The sequence below is a fragment of the Eleutherodactylus coqui genome, chromosome 1, assembly GCF_035609145.1.
Source record: "Eleutherodactylus coqui strain aEleCoq1 chromosome 1, aEleCoq1.hap1, whole genome shotgun sequence".
In the NCBI taxonomy this organism is placed as follows: domain Eukaryota; kingdom Metazoa; phylum Chordata; class Amphibia; order Anura; family Eleutherodactylidae; genus Eleutherodactylus; species Eleutherodactylus coqui.
The window spans coordinates 332,390,340-332,409,726 of record NC_089837.1 but is presented as its reverse complement, the minus strand read 5'-3'; the positions used below and the strand labels follow the sequence as shown (position 1 = coordinate 332,409,726).

At 48.2% G+C, this 19,387-nt stretch overlaps 1 protein-coding gene across 3 annotated transcripts in view; it reads left to right on the top strand.

The window, feature by feature from the left end:
- Positions 1-18,852, top strand: part of LOC136576280 (protein kinase C theta type-like) — an 86,577-nt gene extending 67,725 nt beyond the window's left edge. The window contains exons 2-7 of one of the 3 annotated variants that reach the window (XM_066575457.1): positions 12,097-12,177; positions 16,722-16,975; positions 17,172-17,234; positions 17,390-17,944; positions 18,131-18,174; positions 18,721-18,852. In XM_066575457.1, coding sequence (XP_066431554.1) covers positions 12,097-12,177; positions 16,722-16,975; positions 17,172-17,234; positions 17,390-17,944; positions 18,131-18,155 — 978 coding nt within the window. In that variant the 3' untranslated portion in view covers positions 18,156-18,174; positions 18,721-18,852. Of the gene's footprint in view, positions 1-3,900; positions 4,020-12,096; positions 12,178-16,721; positions 16,976-17,171; positions 17,235-17,389; positions 17,945-18,130; positions 18,175-18,720 lie in introns of those variants that run through there. The other 2 variants (XM_066575473.1, XM_066575464.1) reach the window with 2 other exon arrangements.
- Positions 18,853-19,387: the final 535 nt, after the last annotated feature.

Below are 19,387 nucleotides of genomic sequence, written 5' to 3'. Positions count from 1 at the left end.
TTTTTTCACGCTCCCATAGAAAAGCATGAGCAGTGGAATCGCCCCATAATAGGACATGCTGCAATTCTTCGATCTGGCACTCAAGTGCACCATGAGGTTTTAACCAGTACATGCGCAATGAGTAACACAAACCTGTCCACGATTACAAAGATACCAAAATTATTATGTTTTGTTTTTCCACTTTTGCATTTTTTTTACCTTGTTGCATTCAGAGTCCCATAACTTTTTTATTTTCCATGGACGGAGGTCTGTGACAGGGCTTATTTAGACGACCGTATATTGGCCGGGTATTCACGCTGGCCGAAAAACGGCATCTCTCTCTGCAGGTGGAGGAGGCTGGAAGAGTCGGCAGCAGTGCTCTGAGCTCCCGCCCCCTCTCTACTTCCTCTCTGGGAATTAGCTCCACCCCTGCCCCACCTCCCCTCATTGCAAATACTGCAGAGGGGCGTAGAGGGGGTGGAGAGTTGGTGGAGAGGGGGCGGGAGCTCAGTGCACTGCTCCCAACTCTTCCAGCCTCCTCCCCCTGCAGAGAGGGACGCCGTATATCGGCCGGCGTGAATACGCAGCCGATATACAGTCGTCTGAATAAGCCCACAGCTTGTTTTTTCATTGGTACCATTTTGGGGTCAAACAGCTTTTCTGACCACTTTTACTGTGTTTTTTGGAAGGCAAAATGAACAAACTAAGCATCTTGCCTCATTTTTTTATGGTTTTTGTACAGGTCATTATGGATATGATGATACCAAATATGTAAAATTTATTGTTTTATGCAAATGGGAAAGTGCGCAAAAAGGCTTTTTGCCGAGTGTTTTTAATCGTTTTTTACATTATTTTTAACTTTTTTTTTTTACATATTTTTATGCCCTTGCAGGGAACAAGAGCTATAAAAGCTCTGATCACTATGATAATGCTTTGCAGTACTTGAATAGCAAGCACAGTCCATGAAAGGCCCAGGCACTAGAGTATGGTGTTTGTTTACCATAGCAACCCATCAGCCCTCCGTTTTCCCACTGAACTCTTTAGATGCCACAATGTACATTGATTGTGGCATGCAAGGGGTTGGAGGTTGGGGTTGTGTGGCAAGAGAAGAGACTGGTATTCTCATAAATTTCTGCTGTAGCAGTGGGAAGCTGGCTATTAGTCACAGCTTGCTGCCACTGTGGTATGGCACGGGATTACTTCTGAACCCGTGCCATCCACAGGACGGGAGTTTACATCCTGTCGCGTTAACTGCCACTCTGTCAGGGTGGAAACTTGGAGTTTTGCCCCCTGTGGTGTTAAGGGGCTAAACTCCAATTACTAAGATATATAACTGTGGAAAACAGAGGACTGTCAATATTATAGAGTTGCTCTTGGATTACTTTACTGAAATGTAATGACAGGTTCCCTTTAAAGGGGTTGTTCCCAATTCTAGCTGTTTGCTGCAGGAAGCAGACTGCTCCATACATTGTACAGTGGCCCAGGTAGGTACTGCAGGTTGAGACTCATTCACTTCAATAGGGCTCATCCTGCAGTACCAACTTAGGCCGCTGCACAATGTACAGAGCGGTCTGCTTCCTGCAGCTAAACAGCTAGAAGTGGGCTAACTTTTTTAAGAGTGAAAAGCAGCCTAACCGTACCGAGATGTCAGAGTCTGGTGTATTGCAGGATGTGTCTGTGACTTGGCGTACTTTTATATGGAGCGATTATTAGCTGGAATGAGTGAATGACGACCGAGTTATTTGCTTTCAAACATCTGTTTACAGGCGCAGATCATCGTTAAAAATTTTTTTGTAATTTTCTCGTCATAAATTGTTCAGTCAATTGTTGGTCTTGTCTGGGAAGTCTGGGAATGGCTGAGAATCAGGGGCGTAACTATATAGAGGATGCAGGGGATGCGGTTGCACCCGGGCCCAGGAGCTTTAGGGGGCCCATAAGACCTCTCCTCTCCATATAGGGAGCCCAGTACTATGAATAAAGCATTATAGTTGGGGGCCCTGTTACAGGTTTTGCATCGGGGCCCATGAGCTTCAAGTTACGCCTCTGCTGAGAATGGTCTGGGAACGACTAAATGATAGCCTTTTACACAAAAAGACTGGCAAACGATAAATAATTTGTACGTTTACGTAAAATGAACAATATGTGAACGAATTACGGTTCATTATTCAATTGTTGAACAATAATTGTGCAGTGTAAACACGGACGTTTTCGCATGACTCAACGCTTATTTGAACAATAATCGTTCCATGTGAAAAGGACCCTGATTTGGCGCCCCGTTCATCGGCAAGTCTCTGTGTAGTTGCAGGAAGGCCAAAGCTATGAGACAAGATGTTGCCGGCAGCTCCTCCTCAGCATCTGCTCAATGCTGCTCTGCGCTCTGATGCTGCGGGTAGTAAAGATGGGGGACAAATGACTTATTGTAGTAATAGACTATTGTGGTGACCCGAGCGGGAGGCCCGCCGCAACAACCATGGGGAAACAAGATGGAATGTCACAGGTGGCTCTGTGATCTCTCCCATTAGCGGTGCCAGCTTGGCCTAGCTGTACATAAACCTAGTATTAAAGAATTGAATGTCACGTGACGCCAGCACCTCTTTTAGGGCTGTATTCATACGGTGCAAAATAAAGAGTCCACAGTCCAACAATACGTTTTCCAGAAAATCAACCGGAGGTACATGGTTCTACTTTACTCACAACTTTTCAGCTTGGATTCTCCAACAAGTCGTATTGTATTGTGCAGACATAACAATCTTCTTTACAGATATTCACTTCTCTTCCACACCTTCAATGTTACAGGCTTTTTAAGAGACACTCTTCCCTCGAAGTTTAGATGTCTTCAGTCTCAGTTATCTGATAGACCATCCGTGGGGTATGCACTCCCGACTCATTTACAGCATTCACTCAAGTTTTCTATTTGGTTCTCAGACTTCTTAAAGGGGTTGTCCGCCGCCGAAACTGATTCCCCCCCCCCCCCCCCCCATGAATGCCCTGTAGAGGAGAAGCATCACACACTACAGCTTTACCAATAAAAAACTATATTTTGCTCACCTTTTTATTCCTTTCCTTCCCTATATAAAGCTTGCCTGAAGGATTTTTCAAAGATGGTGCCGCTGGGTAGTTCCCATGATGCACTGCTGCCTTTCTCTCCTCAGTGCGCGCTCCCGATGACACCGGTCACATGACTGGAGGACCAGTGTCATGCATGCTTCACTGCTTTGAATGGAGCCGGCCGGCCCCATTCAAAGTAATGAGAGGGCAGGGAGAGCAGTGCGATCTGCTCCTACTGCTCTGACAGCAGTAGCAAGAGTTTCCTTCATCTCCCCGGCATGTCCCCTCATCACTGGACACTGTGACAACAGTGTCCCGGTGTCCAGTGATGAGGGGACATGCTGGGGAGATGAAGAAATCTCCTGCTACACCTGTCACAGCAGTAGGAGCAGATCCTGATCTCTAGCGGCACTTTCAATAGCAGACGATGGTCTGCTATTGAAAGTGAAAGTAGCACCAAACATGCCCTACACACACACACACATATGCCCACCCCCCTTACAGTGCCCCCTCCACCACAGTGTCCCCCTCCAGTTCCCCCCCCCCCACAGCCCCCCCTTCACAGTGCCCACACACAATGCACCCCCCCACAATGACCTCCCCACAGTGCCACCAGCACCCCCCCCCCCACACACACACACTCGGCATCTGACAGCCCGGCCGCCGGCACTACTAGCACCCCCCCCTCCCCCTTTCCCCACTGCATCTGACAGCCCGGCCCCCACCAGCACCCCCCATCCCCCCAAACCCCCCCCCCCCCTTCAGGTTCTTACCTTACCAAGAAGATCAAGCAGCAGCACGTCCCCTGCAGGCAGACCAGAGCTTCCCAGCCGCTGAAGCTCTACTGCACATGCGCAGTAGAGAGAACAACCAGGAAGCAAGAAGCGCGTCCCCGACGTCCCGTCAAGACATGGAGCCGGCCCGACAAGAAGAACAGAAGACTTGTCGTAACCATGGACGACGGAGGAGCAACACGGGGGGCACCCCTAAAGGTAAGTCAATAACTTCTGTTTGCATTATTTTCCATGCACAATGTATATTAAAAAGTGCATGGAAATGGGCAAACAGAAGTAATGAGATGTAATGTTTCTGGCCGGACAACCCCTTTAACCTGGAAAGGGGTTTTCCAGGACTGAAAGAAAACATCTAAAGGGCAAGACTGGGAACACTCAATCACTTACCCGCTCACTTACCTAATAAATAACCAATGTCTTACAACTTCTTGCTGAAATTGTGGGGTAGGCCACAGCTTTATTTATTAAACGGTCTCAACGATAACTTAATTTAACGATCGATCACTATCCATGCTGTCCGTGTTAATTCTTACAGTTCGTAAACCGTCCACTGAGGACGTTTGTAAGCCCCGTTCCTTCGGCTTGCAAACCTTCCTCTATTCCTTAACAGCATGGACAAATTCCGGGCCAAAACCAGCTGTGACAACTTCCGATGACTGTCCTCTCTAACTAGCCCACCTCCTCTCCCTCCCTGACCTTATGGGCGGGTGTCTCTGCTCTGTCCTTCTCTCTTCACCGCTTGACTCCTGACTGAAGCTCCTTCCGCTCCCCCCCCCTTCTTTCCTGTCTAAACTCCACCCCTTATGCTAGCTCTGCTTAACCCCTACCGTGCCTGTTCCCAGTCATGTGCCGCCTCCTTAGTTAGCTCGCGGCATTCAGGACTGGAAACACTCAATCACTTACCCGCTCACTTACCTAATAAATAACCAATGTCTTACAACTTCTTGCTGAAATTGTGGGGTAGGCCACAGCTTTATTTATTAAACGGTCTCAACGATAACTTAATTTAACAATCGATCACTATCCATGCTGTCCGTGTTAATTCTTGCAGTTCGTAAACCGTCCACTGAGGACGTTTGTAAGCCCCATTCCTTCGGCTTGCAAACCTTCCTCTATTCCTTAACAGCATGGACAAATTCCGGGCCACACGGGATGTGCCGCGTTACTGCGGCTCATTCCGTCCCCACCCCACCAACCCGAGCTAGAGCTTTCTCGACCCCATCCTGCAAGCCGGATAGGAACGTATCGAACCCCAACTCGTTGAGGTGAACACCGTCCCTCCTCAATGCCCCCTTCTCCTTCTCTTCCAACTCCCAATGGCGAACCGCCACCCCTCCAATAGACTGAACAAACTGAGCTATTTTCCTGTTCACCAGCCTCCTGGCTCTATCCACCGCTTCCAGGTTTCTTGCTCCATTCCAGTGTCTCCGTGCCACTATGTCTGACCAAACAATGATGCCTCCATTAAAACATTCCCGAAAACGCAACAAATCCTGTTTCATAATGACCAACAGGTCGCGAGTCTTTACTTTCCCGAGATCGTTTCCCCCGGCGTGAACAACCAAAACCACTCTCCGGGGGGTACTTCTGGCAATGTCCACCACCAACTTCCACATGTCGGGCCATATCAGCCCCCGGACTCCGTGCCAGGTTACGGATGTTCCGGTCAGGCCTAGCTCCGATCCTAAAGGCTGAACGGCTGCCCTCCTTTCCGCCCAGTAAATGTAGGAGTGACCGATTATATGCACTTTCCACGGCTCAGCTGCTGCGAACAAATGAAAACCAAACGAGGGCAAAAACTTGAAAACACACGAGCCTACCGCTAAAACAGAAACCGGGATACCGGGTGCTAACTTAAATCTCCCACAGTTAGATCGGGTCGCACATATGACTTATATTTTTGTGACTTCCATCTCCCAAGCCGTTTCACACCATCTTTGTTCATCCCTCCCGCATCTGCCGACGTTGCCGCTCCAATTCTAAAAGAATGGGTCCCGAATTCCTTCGGGTCGAGGCCCATAGTCCTCAAAGACGATTTTAACCCCGCCGAAACTTGAAAACGAGTGAGGGGGAGGCCGGACGCATGGACCAGAAATTGCTCCCCTGCCGGCCTTGATGCCATGTAACTGGCTGCCGTATCTACTGAGCACCATCCTGAGCCTAATCGAGTGATCGGCACCCACTCACCCCTGCCGTACACGTCGGTTTTTGATTTTTTAATCCTGATGCGTAAACCGTCATCCACTGCTACCACGTCGTCAACCATTAATCCTCCCGGCATAACAACTTGCTCTTCGGCACTAACTCGCCGATCCTGAGCGCCGCAAAAAACGCCAGTAAGAATGCCGTCCTGAACAGCAATGCCTCGTGGTCGTTGTAACACGTGACTTGTAAAGAGTCCAATAATTTACACAACAACTGATACGTAATCGGGCGATGGGGAATCTGAACCGACCTTTTCTTTCTTCCACCTGCGCACTATCTGGCGAAAAACGAACTCTGTTGTAACGTCCTTAAAACCGTGCAACTTTAATAAAAATGCCACGCCCGCGAGGTGCTTTTTGCCGAATCTACCGACGCCCGTCTCACCCGCAGAGACGCCAACATATCCAGGGTCGCTGAACGGGCCTTCTCGCCCCCAGCCACAGAACCGTCCACAAAAAAAACAACCATTTTTGCCACACCGCGTTATAATTTTCCAGGTTCCCCACCGCTACGGATGACTCGACAAGCTTCAGCAGCTCTGCTCTACCAGTTACCACAAGAAATGCGGGCAGCGTACCCCCAATGCATCCGCCTGTGGGTGCCGCTCTCTGAACTGCTCCATCTGCGAACGAGAGAACGCATCAGCTGCCACGTTTTTATAACCCGGTACATGTTTTGCCAGTAAATATATATTAAGCTGTAAACATCTCAGAACCACATGTCTCACAAGCGCCAACACCGGTGGGAAGATGATGACTGCCGGTTAATAATTTGCACCACTGAAGCATTATCGAACCAAAAAAAACACACCTTGTGGTCTTGTAACTCCTTGCCACCACCAACAGGAAAAACCTCCAACAGAGTAATGTTTTGATTCCATCGTTTCTCCAACCAGGATACCGGCCAAGGTTCCCTGCACCAGTGATTCCGGAAAATTACACCAAAAACTTGTTGATCCCGCTGCGTCCGCGGACAGGCTAAGACCTGTATCCGACCACTCCTCTTTGAGGCACACCGCCTGCCCATTAAAGGCTTCCAAGAAGATTTTCCATATGTGTAAATCCCCTCGTATCCCTGGTGTGACTCTAATGAAGTAATGTGGCTCCTTTATAGAGACAATCTTCTAGAAAAACGGGACCCATGAGCCTGCATGTGACGCAACGTAACTTTTTTACATTGTACGACATCGTTTACCGTCTACCGAAGGCGGGCCATTTTTTCTATCGGTAGTCTAAAAACCATTTCCTCGGTGTCTATCTCGATCCCTAGGAAAATCAGCCTAGTCACCGGGCCCATCGTTTTTTTCTCTGACAATGGGACCCCCGCCTCATGCATCAGCGACCGGAAAGTATGCAACAAAAAAACCCAGGTGCCCGATGATACCGTACCGATAAACAGGAAATCATCCAGGTAATGGGTCACCGATGTGATGCCCGTTTCAAACCTGAGCCTCCATTCCCGGAAGGAACTGAAAAGCTCGAAGTAATAGCATGAAATCGAACAGCCTATCGGCAGGCACATGTCGTAGAAGAACTGGTTATCTACCTTGCATCCCAACAAGTGGAACCCTCAGGATGAATCGGCAGCTGCCTAAAAAAACCGACTCAATGTCGGCTTTAGCTAAATGTGCCCGCTTACCTGCTGCTCTAACCAGAGCGACCGCTTGGTCAAAGGACGCATAAACCACCGATGCTTGTTCTTTTGTAATGCCATCATCTACCGACTCCCCTTTTAGGAAGGATAGATGATGTATCAGTCGAAACTTGCCTGTCTCCTTCTTAGGGACTAACCCCAATGGGGAGACCCGCAAATTCACAAATGGTGGTTCGTCTCTTTATTGTCCTTTTCTTTCACTAGCTCTATATTTTTTTTTTTTAAAGCCGATTTTAAATTTGCGCACATAATGGAAGCCGCCTGAAAGGAAAACGGGATTAAAAAACCGTAGGTAAAACCCTGTCTAAGGATTCTTGCTTCCTCACCCTTGAAAAGTAGGTTTAGAGGGCGTTGCGCTAAGATGAGTTGCAACCATACGCCGAAACGCGCCGACGAAAGTCCTCGTCATAGCGCCACCACACGACCCACAGGCGAGTCCCGAGGAATCTGAAAACCATAAACCATCCTTGACCGACTCTTCGCTTCTCCCGCTCGCCACCGCTGACGAGTCCCGGGCGCGTGAGTTAAATTACCAACCACGGGAAAATTACCAACCACGGGCGAGCCTCGGCTCCCCGCCACTAAAAAATTGGATCAGAAATCGTAAACCATCTTTTACCGACTCTTCGCTTTTCCCGCTCGCCACCGCTGACGAGTCCCGGGCGTGTGAGTTAAATTACCAACCACGGGCGAGCCTCGGCTCCCCGCCACCAAAAATTGGATCAGAAAGCGTAAACCATCTTTTACCGACTCTTCGCTTTTCCCGCTCGCCACCGCTGACGAGTCCCGGGAGCGTGAGCCACATTACCAACCACGGGTGAGTCTCGTCTCCCCGGATGACCATAAGACACTTTTTTTTTTTTTGTATATACGAGTCAACATCACCACTGGCTGCTAAGCCACCACCCTCCCGCCCCGCAGGCGGGCCCGAGCCCCCTGGGGATCCACAGGACACCGATAACACATCACTTTTATCCATTTCATTCAACACCTATTTCAACACCAAAACCAAATCATTTTTCTCCGCTGCCTTAGCGGGATCCATAACATTCTTCCATGCATTTAAACAATGTAACTCACCGGCATGACTGTCCTCCGGCACCGCCAAGGGCAAGGTCCCTGCCATCCTTTCTCCGGGGCTCCTGCCTCTGCTATACGATGGCTGCCGCGTACTCACATGCGGAGCTTCTCTCGTTGCAGAACCATTTGCTGTACAAAGGTGGCCCTGCTCCGGCCGTTCTTGTGGTGTATCCTGCCTCGCGTGGCGTATATTGTGCATACTTGCTGTATAAGGTGACGGAGGTGCTGCTTGGCGGTAGGTTTCCTGGTGATACCGCTGACCTGGATCCCTTGCCCCTTCGCCCAGAGCCTCTCCGCTTGGTCTCCTCCTCTTTTCGCTTGCCTCTGCCCCTAATCTAGCAAGCTCGCTTTCGCGCCTTTTCTGGTATCTCCCTCCTGGCTCTCTCTTGCTATCTACGTTCTGCACCCACACCTTGTCTATTGCCGCTAGCGCGACTGGCGTACCCCTGCGATGAATCACCCCCCCCCCCCCCGGAAGATGGGGCCACCACGAAACATGGATTGACATAGCGGCGCCTATGCGTGCTAGTGCCTGCGATTGCTTGCTGCTGTAAAAAATTATGTCTGCGAGCCACACGGCTGCTATGCTCGCGACCCTGGGTGCTGCCTGCGTACCCGGTGCCAGCGGGTGTGATATATGGTACGTGCTGGCTATGGCGCCGCCTATGTGCGGAGTGACCGACATAGGCCCCTATTGGGGGGCCCTCCGTAATGAGTGCCACCCCGGACGTCCCACTATCTCCTGATATCTCCCCACTTTCCCTGCATCCCTGTGCGCTCCCTGCCCTAGTGCCTACACTACTAGCAGAGCTGGTGGCCGGGCTATAATCCCTATCCCTCCCCCCCCCCTGTGTTTCCCCTCCCGGGCAATGGGTTTAAGGGCCTGGCCACCTGCTCCCCTGGGGCTTCTCCTCCCCCCCTTCTCCCCGGTACCTGACGCTGCCGCATCGCTGTGCCGCCATCTTGAGACGGCCTGCTTTCCCGCCATGCCTCCACACGTGTCTCGTGCCTCCTCAATTGCTCCGTGCTATGTTCTGCTGCAGCCGTGCGCCTGACTGCGCGCTGGCTCCTGGACGCGGAGCCTACGCTTAATGCTGCCGCTGTGCCTCTTCTGCCTTGCGGACTGCCAATCGGCTGTTCCCGCTGCTCCTCCGCGGGCGCTCCAACTGCCGCACGGTTTGAATCTCCCGCCACACACCTTGTGGCGCGTCCCGCCGCCGCGACCGCTCCTGCGGCCGACCCTCTTAGCTGCGGGGCTTGGGCTAAGCCTCGCTGGGGGGTTTTTTCTTCTCTTCGGGCGGCCTCGCCCGGCATCCCCCGTTTGCTCCGCTCCTCCGCTTGCCGCCGGAAGCCCTGCAGCCGGCCCGACTGGCCTCCCCGACTCCGAGCCCGATCGGCAACTTGCCATTATTTCCTCCAGCCACTCAGCGCCGTCCCGATGAATCGCCTCCTGGATCTGCGCACGCCGGTCAGCCATCCTCGAATCTTGGGGCTTCTGGATCCCACGGACTTGATGGTGCTCCTTTCTTCCCACTTGCAGTTACTCTTTTCCGCGCCTCCCTTCTTCTCGCTGCTCCTTCTCTCTGTTGCACTCTCGCTGCTTCAAAAATCCTCTTTTTCTCCTTGAAAACTTCTTATGCTGCTGTCTCTGCTCTGTCCTTCTCTCATCACTGCTTGACTCCTGACTCCACCCCTTATGCTCGCTCTGCTTAACCCCTACCGTGCCTGTTCCCAGTCATGTGCCGCCTCCTTAGTTAGCTCGCGGCATTCAGGAAGAGGTGTAAAATAAGTCATGCTCACCTCTTAAATGCCCTCCCTTGTCCAGCGTAATCACCCTGATACCTGTTGCTTTCATTCTGGTAGAAGCTACAGCACTTGTACCATTTAATTGTATGCTTGTCAGCCAATCACAGGCTTCAGCTGCAGCTTTTTCCGGAATTAAAGCGGCAGGGGGGGGGCTACGCTGGACGAGGAAAGAAGCATTTAAGTGAGAGGCGTATGGCTTTTTTTACTTTCCACTATTCCCTGCCCATTATATACTATTATTCAATCCAGGAAAACCTCTGGGTGTGTTTACATGGGGCAAAACGTGCGGCATGTCCACAGCAGAATTGGCTGCAGAAAATCTGCAGCGTACTTTAACATTAAGGGCTCCTGCACACGGTCGGATTTGATTTGTAGAATCTGGGGCCAGTGTCTGTCCCCAGATTCCCCAGCTAATAACGCTAATTGTCTTCTATGAAGAGCCGCTGCTTTCTGCGCATGACCGGAAATTTCCGCTTGTGGCAGGAAAAATGCAGCATGCGATTTTCAGTCCCGCGGCCCTTTTACAGTGAGCACTGCAGTAGAGTCGCGGGATCTGCCTAATCGCCTAGCGACTGCACAGCCTTTTCTCTACTGCCCATGCGTGCCAGCATGACGGCAGACGCTCCTGCAGTACAGACAAAGAAGAACCCGGACGGGCACAGAAGTCCTACAGTGAATGGTATTTTATGGAATACCATTCACATGTTGCGGAAACAATCCGCAACCGAATTTGTAAAACCGCAGCATGTAAATTTCCGCTGCAGAAATCTGCAGCATATTTTATAAAATGCACCTTCATAGAAGCATCGGGAATCTTGAGGTCCTATCTGTCAGGCCAGCTCAGCAATAGTTGGGGCATTTTAATACATATGTGCTGGGGAAGTCGAGGTGTATAATCCTTGTTTTATGTGCTATAAGACACTGCAGGAGGATTGCACAGTGCATTCGTCATTTTTCCGTTCTGCCGAGCTCGACACGAAACAGTGTGACATTGAGAGTCTAATGAGGCCGGGTTTTCCCAGTGAGGTCCTGACTCAGAATGAAATTGCCTCTACATATACAGGGGAATGGTGGGTGATAGGGAATTTAGGGGATAGGAAGGAGAGAAGTAGTAGAGGGGGGTCAGAGGGAGAAAAGGTATAAGCGTGAAGAATAAGGAATGGAGGAGTAGAGAGGGGATGGTGGGTGACAGGGAGTATAGGGGAAATTGGTAGGTGATAGGGATAAGATGGGGGTACCGAGGGAGAGAAGTAGAGGGGAAATGGTGGATGATGGAGTAGAAAAGGAAGAGAGAGGAGGAGTAGAGGGCATAGTGGGTGACTGAGTAGGGGGGGAACAGAGGGAGAGATCGTGGATGATGGGTAGTAGTGGGGGGGATGGTGGGTGACAGAGGTGATAGAAGGAGTAAAGCGGGAGATGGTGGGTGACAGTATGGAGGGGAAGAGTAGAGGGGGGATTATAGGTGTGACTATCCAAAAATGATAAAATATTAAATTTAAAAAAAAAAACCTATACATCATTTAAATTATAGAACAGGTCCCAACATACCACAGGCCAGCCAACAACAATCACAAGAAGGTTGGGGGAGTTTTATCAGAAGAAAGAAGGGATGGTAAGTCACAGAGTATGGATTTTGAGCAGCCCGGCCCATCACCCTCTTCAGCCATCCTGCAAAGAAGATCAAGAACACAGCGCCAGCAACCAGTACATCTCATGCCAATTCACGTCCAGAGTCAGGATGACAACAACCTGGGCAGCAGAATGTGGAGGCGGAAGCACTTTCAACGAACTGTCATGTAAATGAGATGGATTATTGGGATTGTATTGAGATTGAGTTATCTGCCAGAACATCATCAGTGGGCATGAATCCCAGTCCTGTGTTTCGTAATAGACATCTTTTCATTAAACAACCTCAGAGCTGATCCCTTAGATCTAATGGTCCACATATGGAATCGAATTTAGTCTTTAATCTTCTGGAGCTTCCTTTAATTCCTCTATGTAGTCTTTCCCCTCAATTCCTCCATCTTCTTGTCTTTCTTACCTGAACACCCCTTCTGCTACTTCTTTTCAAATCTTGACTTATCTGGCACCATAAGGCCTGTTTTACATGGGTTAAAAAATTGCACGATTTTGTAGCAATGCAACATCACTACAAAACGCATGTATGAGAAGCTCATGGTTTCCAGACTACAAAACATCTCATGTGAAAGAACCCATTGGAAACCATGGGCTTCACATACATGACTTTTGAAGTGATGTCGAATTGCTACAAAATCGTACGATTTTCGTAGCCCGTTTGAACGAGGCCTTAAGGCCTCATGTCCATGGGCGGGTCGGATTCCGTATGTAGGAGCCTGCAGCGTAATCCAAACCTGCCCACGGCCGGTGACCCTGCGTACCTATATCTGCAGGCAGCAACTGCGCGGACCTGTATTCTTCTGGAACATCTGTACTGCAGATGGTCCACACAGCTCACTGTTAAAAACGCGCAGTACAAATTTTTGTCCCGCAGATGGGTCGCGAATCGGACTGCTTCCATTGACTTCAATGAAAGCCGTCCATGCGGTAAACGCAGTGAAATGGAACATGCTGCAATTTGTTTTCCGCATCAAAAGATCCGCCAAACAAATCCGCATGCTCTAATTCAGGTGTGGACGCCAATGCTTTTCTATGGGCAGCTTGAATTGCAGATCTTCCGCAAATCAAGTCAACCCATAGACATTGGGCCTTAAGCCAACAAGTGTAATCTCTACCACTACTTCTTCCAGCATCAGCCCTACAAGTACTCAAACTGCCTCTTCTGATTCATCGTCTCACACGGTTTTTAATTTGCAGTAATTTTATTTGCACATGATATAAAAATGTGTGACGAGTATTCCACAAGCTTATTGGACATGACTGTAACCTTCTGCTTGCACATCCTCAGTCTGTAGTAAATCACTAAAGGTACGTTCACATGGGGTGGAAACGCTGTGGAGTGTCCGTTGCAAAAAATTCCACTGCAAATTGGGCAGCTTTTCCAATCTGGAAAATATCCACAGCTGACGTTAGTAGCTACATCGCTCCCCCTCAAAATAGACACTCCAGAACAGACCCCTTGGCAGCCTCTAGTGAGCGCGGACCACCGGTCAGCACCTACAGTGCTCAGCCGCACACAGCAAGGGTGTCACAGGAATGCCTCCATAACATTGTCACACTTCTGTGGTCTTCCTGATTGCCAGATTTATAGCATAGAGAACATGTTTGGGACCATCTGGAACACCAACTTCAACAGCCTATGAGTTTGCACGATCCAGAGGCTCAGTTATAGCAAATGTGGACTGATATGCCGTAGGATACCATAATGAACCTGTATGCCTCCATGCCTGCCCGTAGAGGCGAGCGTATTAGTGCATGAACCACGGGTTTGTTTTTTTTCCCTTTGGACTATTCACACACACATAAGTTTGAAAAAAGATAGTGGGAAGATAGGTCCGGCCTTATCTTTCTCGCAAGTAGTATTAACGCGCAAGAATCCTGATAGTGAAAATGAAACCAGTGAAATTAATGGTTTCATTTCATTCCGTTATGCAGCCATGGTTTTCATAGCTGTATAATGGGACTAAAACACGCTCATCTGTTTAAACCCTAACCTCCATAGAAGCATCTCCCCCTGTACACCCAGATCTGTGCTGGCGAGGGCACTGCCCATTGTAACCTATGGTAATACACATCATATATCTGGATAATGAACACTTATAGAATGGAGCAGATAATGACCCACACAAGGCTTTATTATTCCTAATATTAGTACAATTTGTGGTTTGTTCCTCCATGGGGACCATTTTAATTGTCACACAACTGCAAGTTTCCTAAAACTTGAGCAGTTTGTGATGAACTATGGGCACTGCTGCCAACCCAGACATGAAGTGCCATCCCTGCCCCATCTACTAATATGTGGCACTAGCAGAACCAGCCATGAATTTCTCATTTTCTCTGGGCACTAGACCATCACTCATGGTGCCCACATTACTATGTATATGGCAGAGCAGGGTACTGGCAAGCTGATGTCAACATCGGCTTCAATGACCTTTGACCTCCACTCGGCCAACTGCCATTTCCTTCCAACTGTCAACGGCAGCGATTGGATAGAAAACTGCAGATTGTGAAAAATGGCGTCCACTGGACACAGAGGATATGGCGAAAAACGTAAACGAGAAGAAGAGAGCGTGAGCGGACTCACAGAGATAAAGAAGAGGAAGAGCGGAGAGGATAGGCCTGAGGATGAGGAGCCAAGACTGGGCACCAGCCAGGACCCTGCGCCATCACACCACAGATTTGACATCAGCTGCTTCACCGCCCTTCAGATATTGGGTAGAGGAAGCTTCAGCAAGGTGAGTTTTATTTTCAGTTACCAGCCATTTAATCCACATAGAGAGGCTCAGGATACATTCACACATTATGAATTTTGGTGTTGATCTACACCAAAAAAACGCATCCAAATCCGCTCCAATTCCACTACATGTGAACATAACATTAATGTAGTTTTACAGGACGACTATCGAGCACTTAAGCACCCAACAGCCGTCTCAACGATTACTAAATGTAGGTGGAGCGCGCTGGGGATCTCTTCTAGCCACTCAGATCCATTCAGAGTAAACAGGTAGTCGCTCATAGATGGACAACTCCCTGTTTAAACACACAAAAATATATACATATCTTTCATTAAAGCGTATAATTAGCATATTGTGCCAATGCTATATGCTGTCTTTAGGCTGGTATGACAGTATAAATCAGACAGTGTACATAGTAGTATATATTCATATGTCCATTATTTTGGCTCTTTATGGTGGTTTTTGGCCAATTTAATATCATTTTTGTGAGATCTACATTTCCCATCTTCCTTGACCGTTCTCGCTGGACTTAAAAAAAAAAAAAAAAAAAAGGATTTGAAAGTGGATCTCCCAAATATGATGTGAAATCAGCCTTATTGGGTTATAGAATGCCAATGCTGTTTGCTTGGGATATTATTTCAACAATATCCAGTATGATGATAGTCTTTGCGTGGTATAATAGTATTATTTGAAGGATGTATTGTGGCGTTATTTGAGCAATGGATAGCGCTGTCTTTTCTGCATGGTATGATGGTATTAGTTAACATAGTATAGCAGTATTACATGGGAACATTGTGGCGGTATTATTTGAACAGCATACGGTACCATTAGGTGAACAGTCTATTTTATTATTACATTTGTATGGGGAAAGTTATTGTAGGTAGCTATGCATTTTGCGCAGTGTCATACCCTTCCCCTTGCACCTTTTGAACCTCCCATAGACTTCATATTGTCTTTTACACAGTAATGGAGCTCTTACACAGTAACTAGCCCCCTTTATGGTTTCCGCACAGTAATTAGCCCTCCTTGTTGCCCCCACACAATAAACAATGGCATACTGTAGCTAGAGGGGGCAGGTGGGCATGTGTCCTGGGCGCAGTCAGGACTGAGAAGGGGAGGCACCAGCCAACAGTTTAAGACACCAGCTGATGCTGCGGCTACCTGGCCCTTTTTTTTACAGTAAATCAGTCACCTGTAATGATGAGCAGCAACTACAGTATCAGATGATATCTTAAAACGGTATTACGGAGAGGAAAAGTTTTCAGAATTTTTCACCCATCTGCTACATATAGATAAAAAAGATCAAAAAAATGGGCGTGTTTTAGTCCTGTTATGTGGCCATGAAAATCACAGATGCATAACGGGAGGAAACAAAACCATCAATATCAATGGTTTAGTTTCCATTGTGGGGCAGGGATGGCACTTCATGTCTGGGATGGCAGCGGTGCCCATAGTTCATCACAAACTGCTCAAGTTTTAGAAAACTTGCAGTTGTGTGGAAATTAAAATGATCCCGATGGAGGAACCTTTTACATTAATACTAAATGTGAGAAAAATGGTGCAGCACCTATCTTCCCACATTTTTTATACCTGCATGCACTAGCGCAGAGTTTGGATAGTCAAAAAAACGTACATTCAGGTTTTGACGCACATTTGCTGTGTGAACCTAGCCTTGAGGCGAGGAATAGCCAGAAGCCCCTACTGATAAATCCCCCATGTATTACATGGATATGATTTCCCCTCTGGCCGCTGTCAGTGATCTTTTCCTACTTGCTCTCCTCAGGTGGTCCTGGCATCATTCCCCGAAAGAAACACCTTCATGGCCATCAAGGTTATCAACAAGGAAAGAAGCGAAGAACACATCTTAATGAGAGAGAGACGGATACTCCTGAAGGCCCAAGACTGCCCCTTCATATGCCAACTGTATGCCGCACAGCAGTCTGCCAGCCGAGTCTACTTCATCACGGAGTATCTGTCCGGCGGAAGCCTGGGGGCAATGATCAAGATGTGCGGCTGCTTGGACATCAGCAATGTGAGGTGAGTAAATGACTAATCAGGAGACGGGAGGGAAACTCTGAGGGTGACATGACAGGTCAGACATAGAAGAATGGAGGGCGTACAGGCTGCGACAAACAGCGCCTCCTCTCTTCTAGTGCTGACAGACACTTTGATGGTGACATGATGTCATGGAACTGATATCATGTCATTGATACTACACTCTTCTCTCCGTCAGATTCTACACAGCGGAGATTGTATGCGTCCTCCAGTTCCTGCACCGACGCAGCATCGTCCACCGGTAAGCACAACTTTCCCACATTTCTCTGCTTCCTTGCACAGGTGGAGATAATGGACGCAGCTTTCCCAGAGTCCGGAATTAGGACTGGTTTTGCTGCGGTCCATCCCTAAGTCTCCTGCATCACTGAACTGATTTGCATCTTTTCTTTATTGCAGAGATATAAAGCCAGAGAACATCATGCTGGACAGATCTGGACATATCCGCCTGATTGACTTGGGGCTGGCCCAAGACGGCGTCACCTCGTCTAATAAGATCAACGGAATGACGGGCACATTTCAATATATGGCTCCAGAGGTGCTTCTTGAAGAGGAGTACGACGCAGCAGTCGACTGGTGGAGCCTGGGGATTGTTGTATCCTGGATGGCGGCAGGACAGTCCCCTTTCTACCACGGCCCCATCAGAAGAAAGCTCATCAAATCCGTCACCAGAAAGCAGCCCAAATTTCCATCTTGGCTTGATGCTGATGTGAAGCATCTTCTGGAGAGACTGCTGCGAAAGAATCCTGAGAAGAGGCTGGGTGTCTATAAGAACATCAGAGGTCACCCTTTCTTCAACACCATAGATTGGGAAGAACTGGAATGGAAGAAAGCACGGCCGCCATTCAAACCATACAGGAAAGTTCTGGAGAATCGAAACCTGCAGTGGCCGGAAAATAAGACACCCCTTCACCCCATAGACGGATTCTCGTACACTTCACCAAGCTGGACCCGGTAAGATCTTCCTTCTCTAGGGATGATATTCTTCAGTCTGACCTCTGTGTTCATCATCATTGTTCCTCTGGTGTCAGACAGCACAGGAGGTCATATAATAATCTATATTCATGTCCCCATGTCAGTTCCAGGGTCTTCTCTCCCCTCAGCTTAATTATTATTAACTATGTCTCTGCTTCTTCTTAGGATGATGAGAAGAATCCGATTGTGAAGGAAGCGACAACCATCTGGTAAGTACCTTCTATACACACCTACACATGCATATCTGTACACCTAGACATACCTATACGCATAAGACATCTACCATTATAGCCATACATTGTAACAAAACTTCACATACATTAGAAAGTTTAATATTAAAAAAACGTTTCCTCTAAAATAAGAAAAGGCTTTGGGAAAAATATTAAGACCGGCATTTGAAATGCCGGTCTTGTTATTAGCACTGGTGCTAGATGCTCCTAATATATGAAGAAGCACATCGTTCTTCATATATTAGGTGCCTCTCAGCTCCTCTGTTTTCGTACAGAGAAATGTATGCCAGGTACAATCAGGCATACATTTCTGGCATAATTTACACCAGCTTCTGGTTGACAAGTTATGTGGCCTCAATTATGGCTACCAGAATTACAAAACCCCTAATATCAACTCATAATACAGAAATTCACTCCTATTTATATCAGGTTCAAATCAGATCCTGATATAAGTCGTCATGTTAGAGTAGTTCACTTGTTTATATCCACAGCAGGTAAAAGTAACATTTCTCTCATGTCTTGTAGGCTGAGCCTACGCCAACTGTCTCCTGAACCCAAGACTCTGCTGCTGTAGAAGACCTCGGCTTGCCCAAAACATCCTCTCTCCACCAACTGTATGATGCATACTTCCACCAACCCCTGAATCTTGACATCCTCCAGCTGGCATCGGACATCATCCTCTCCTGAAGACACTCTACACCCCCGGAGCGGCCTGTGCTTGATTGGTAACTGGTGAGTTCAGGAAAAATAGCCAGAGCGGCTATTATCCCTGAACTCCTGGTTGCTAGTAAGACCTCAGCACAGGCCGGGTAAGTAGCCCACACCGCATACATTAGGATTAGACACAAGTATAGACACAAACACATACATAGACACAAACAGATACATAGACACAAGTACACTCAGATAGGCGTAGATGTCGGCTTTGATCCTGGGACTTGTTCTGATTGCCATATTTGGGGTCAGGAAGGAATTTTTCCAACTTGTGGACAATTGGCTCATACCTCAAGGAGGTTTTTGCCTTCCTCTGGATCAACTCACAGCCTTAAATAGGTTTAGCTTTTATTTATAGGGAAGTAGCCACATATATAACGTAATACATACATATAAAAAATAATAAAGAACTTTAGCTTTGTAGAATTTCTAGCTAACACGACATGTACCAGGGAGGTGAGCTGCTGGCGTTTGATCC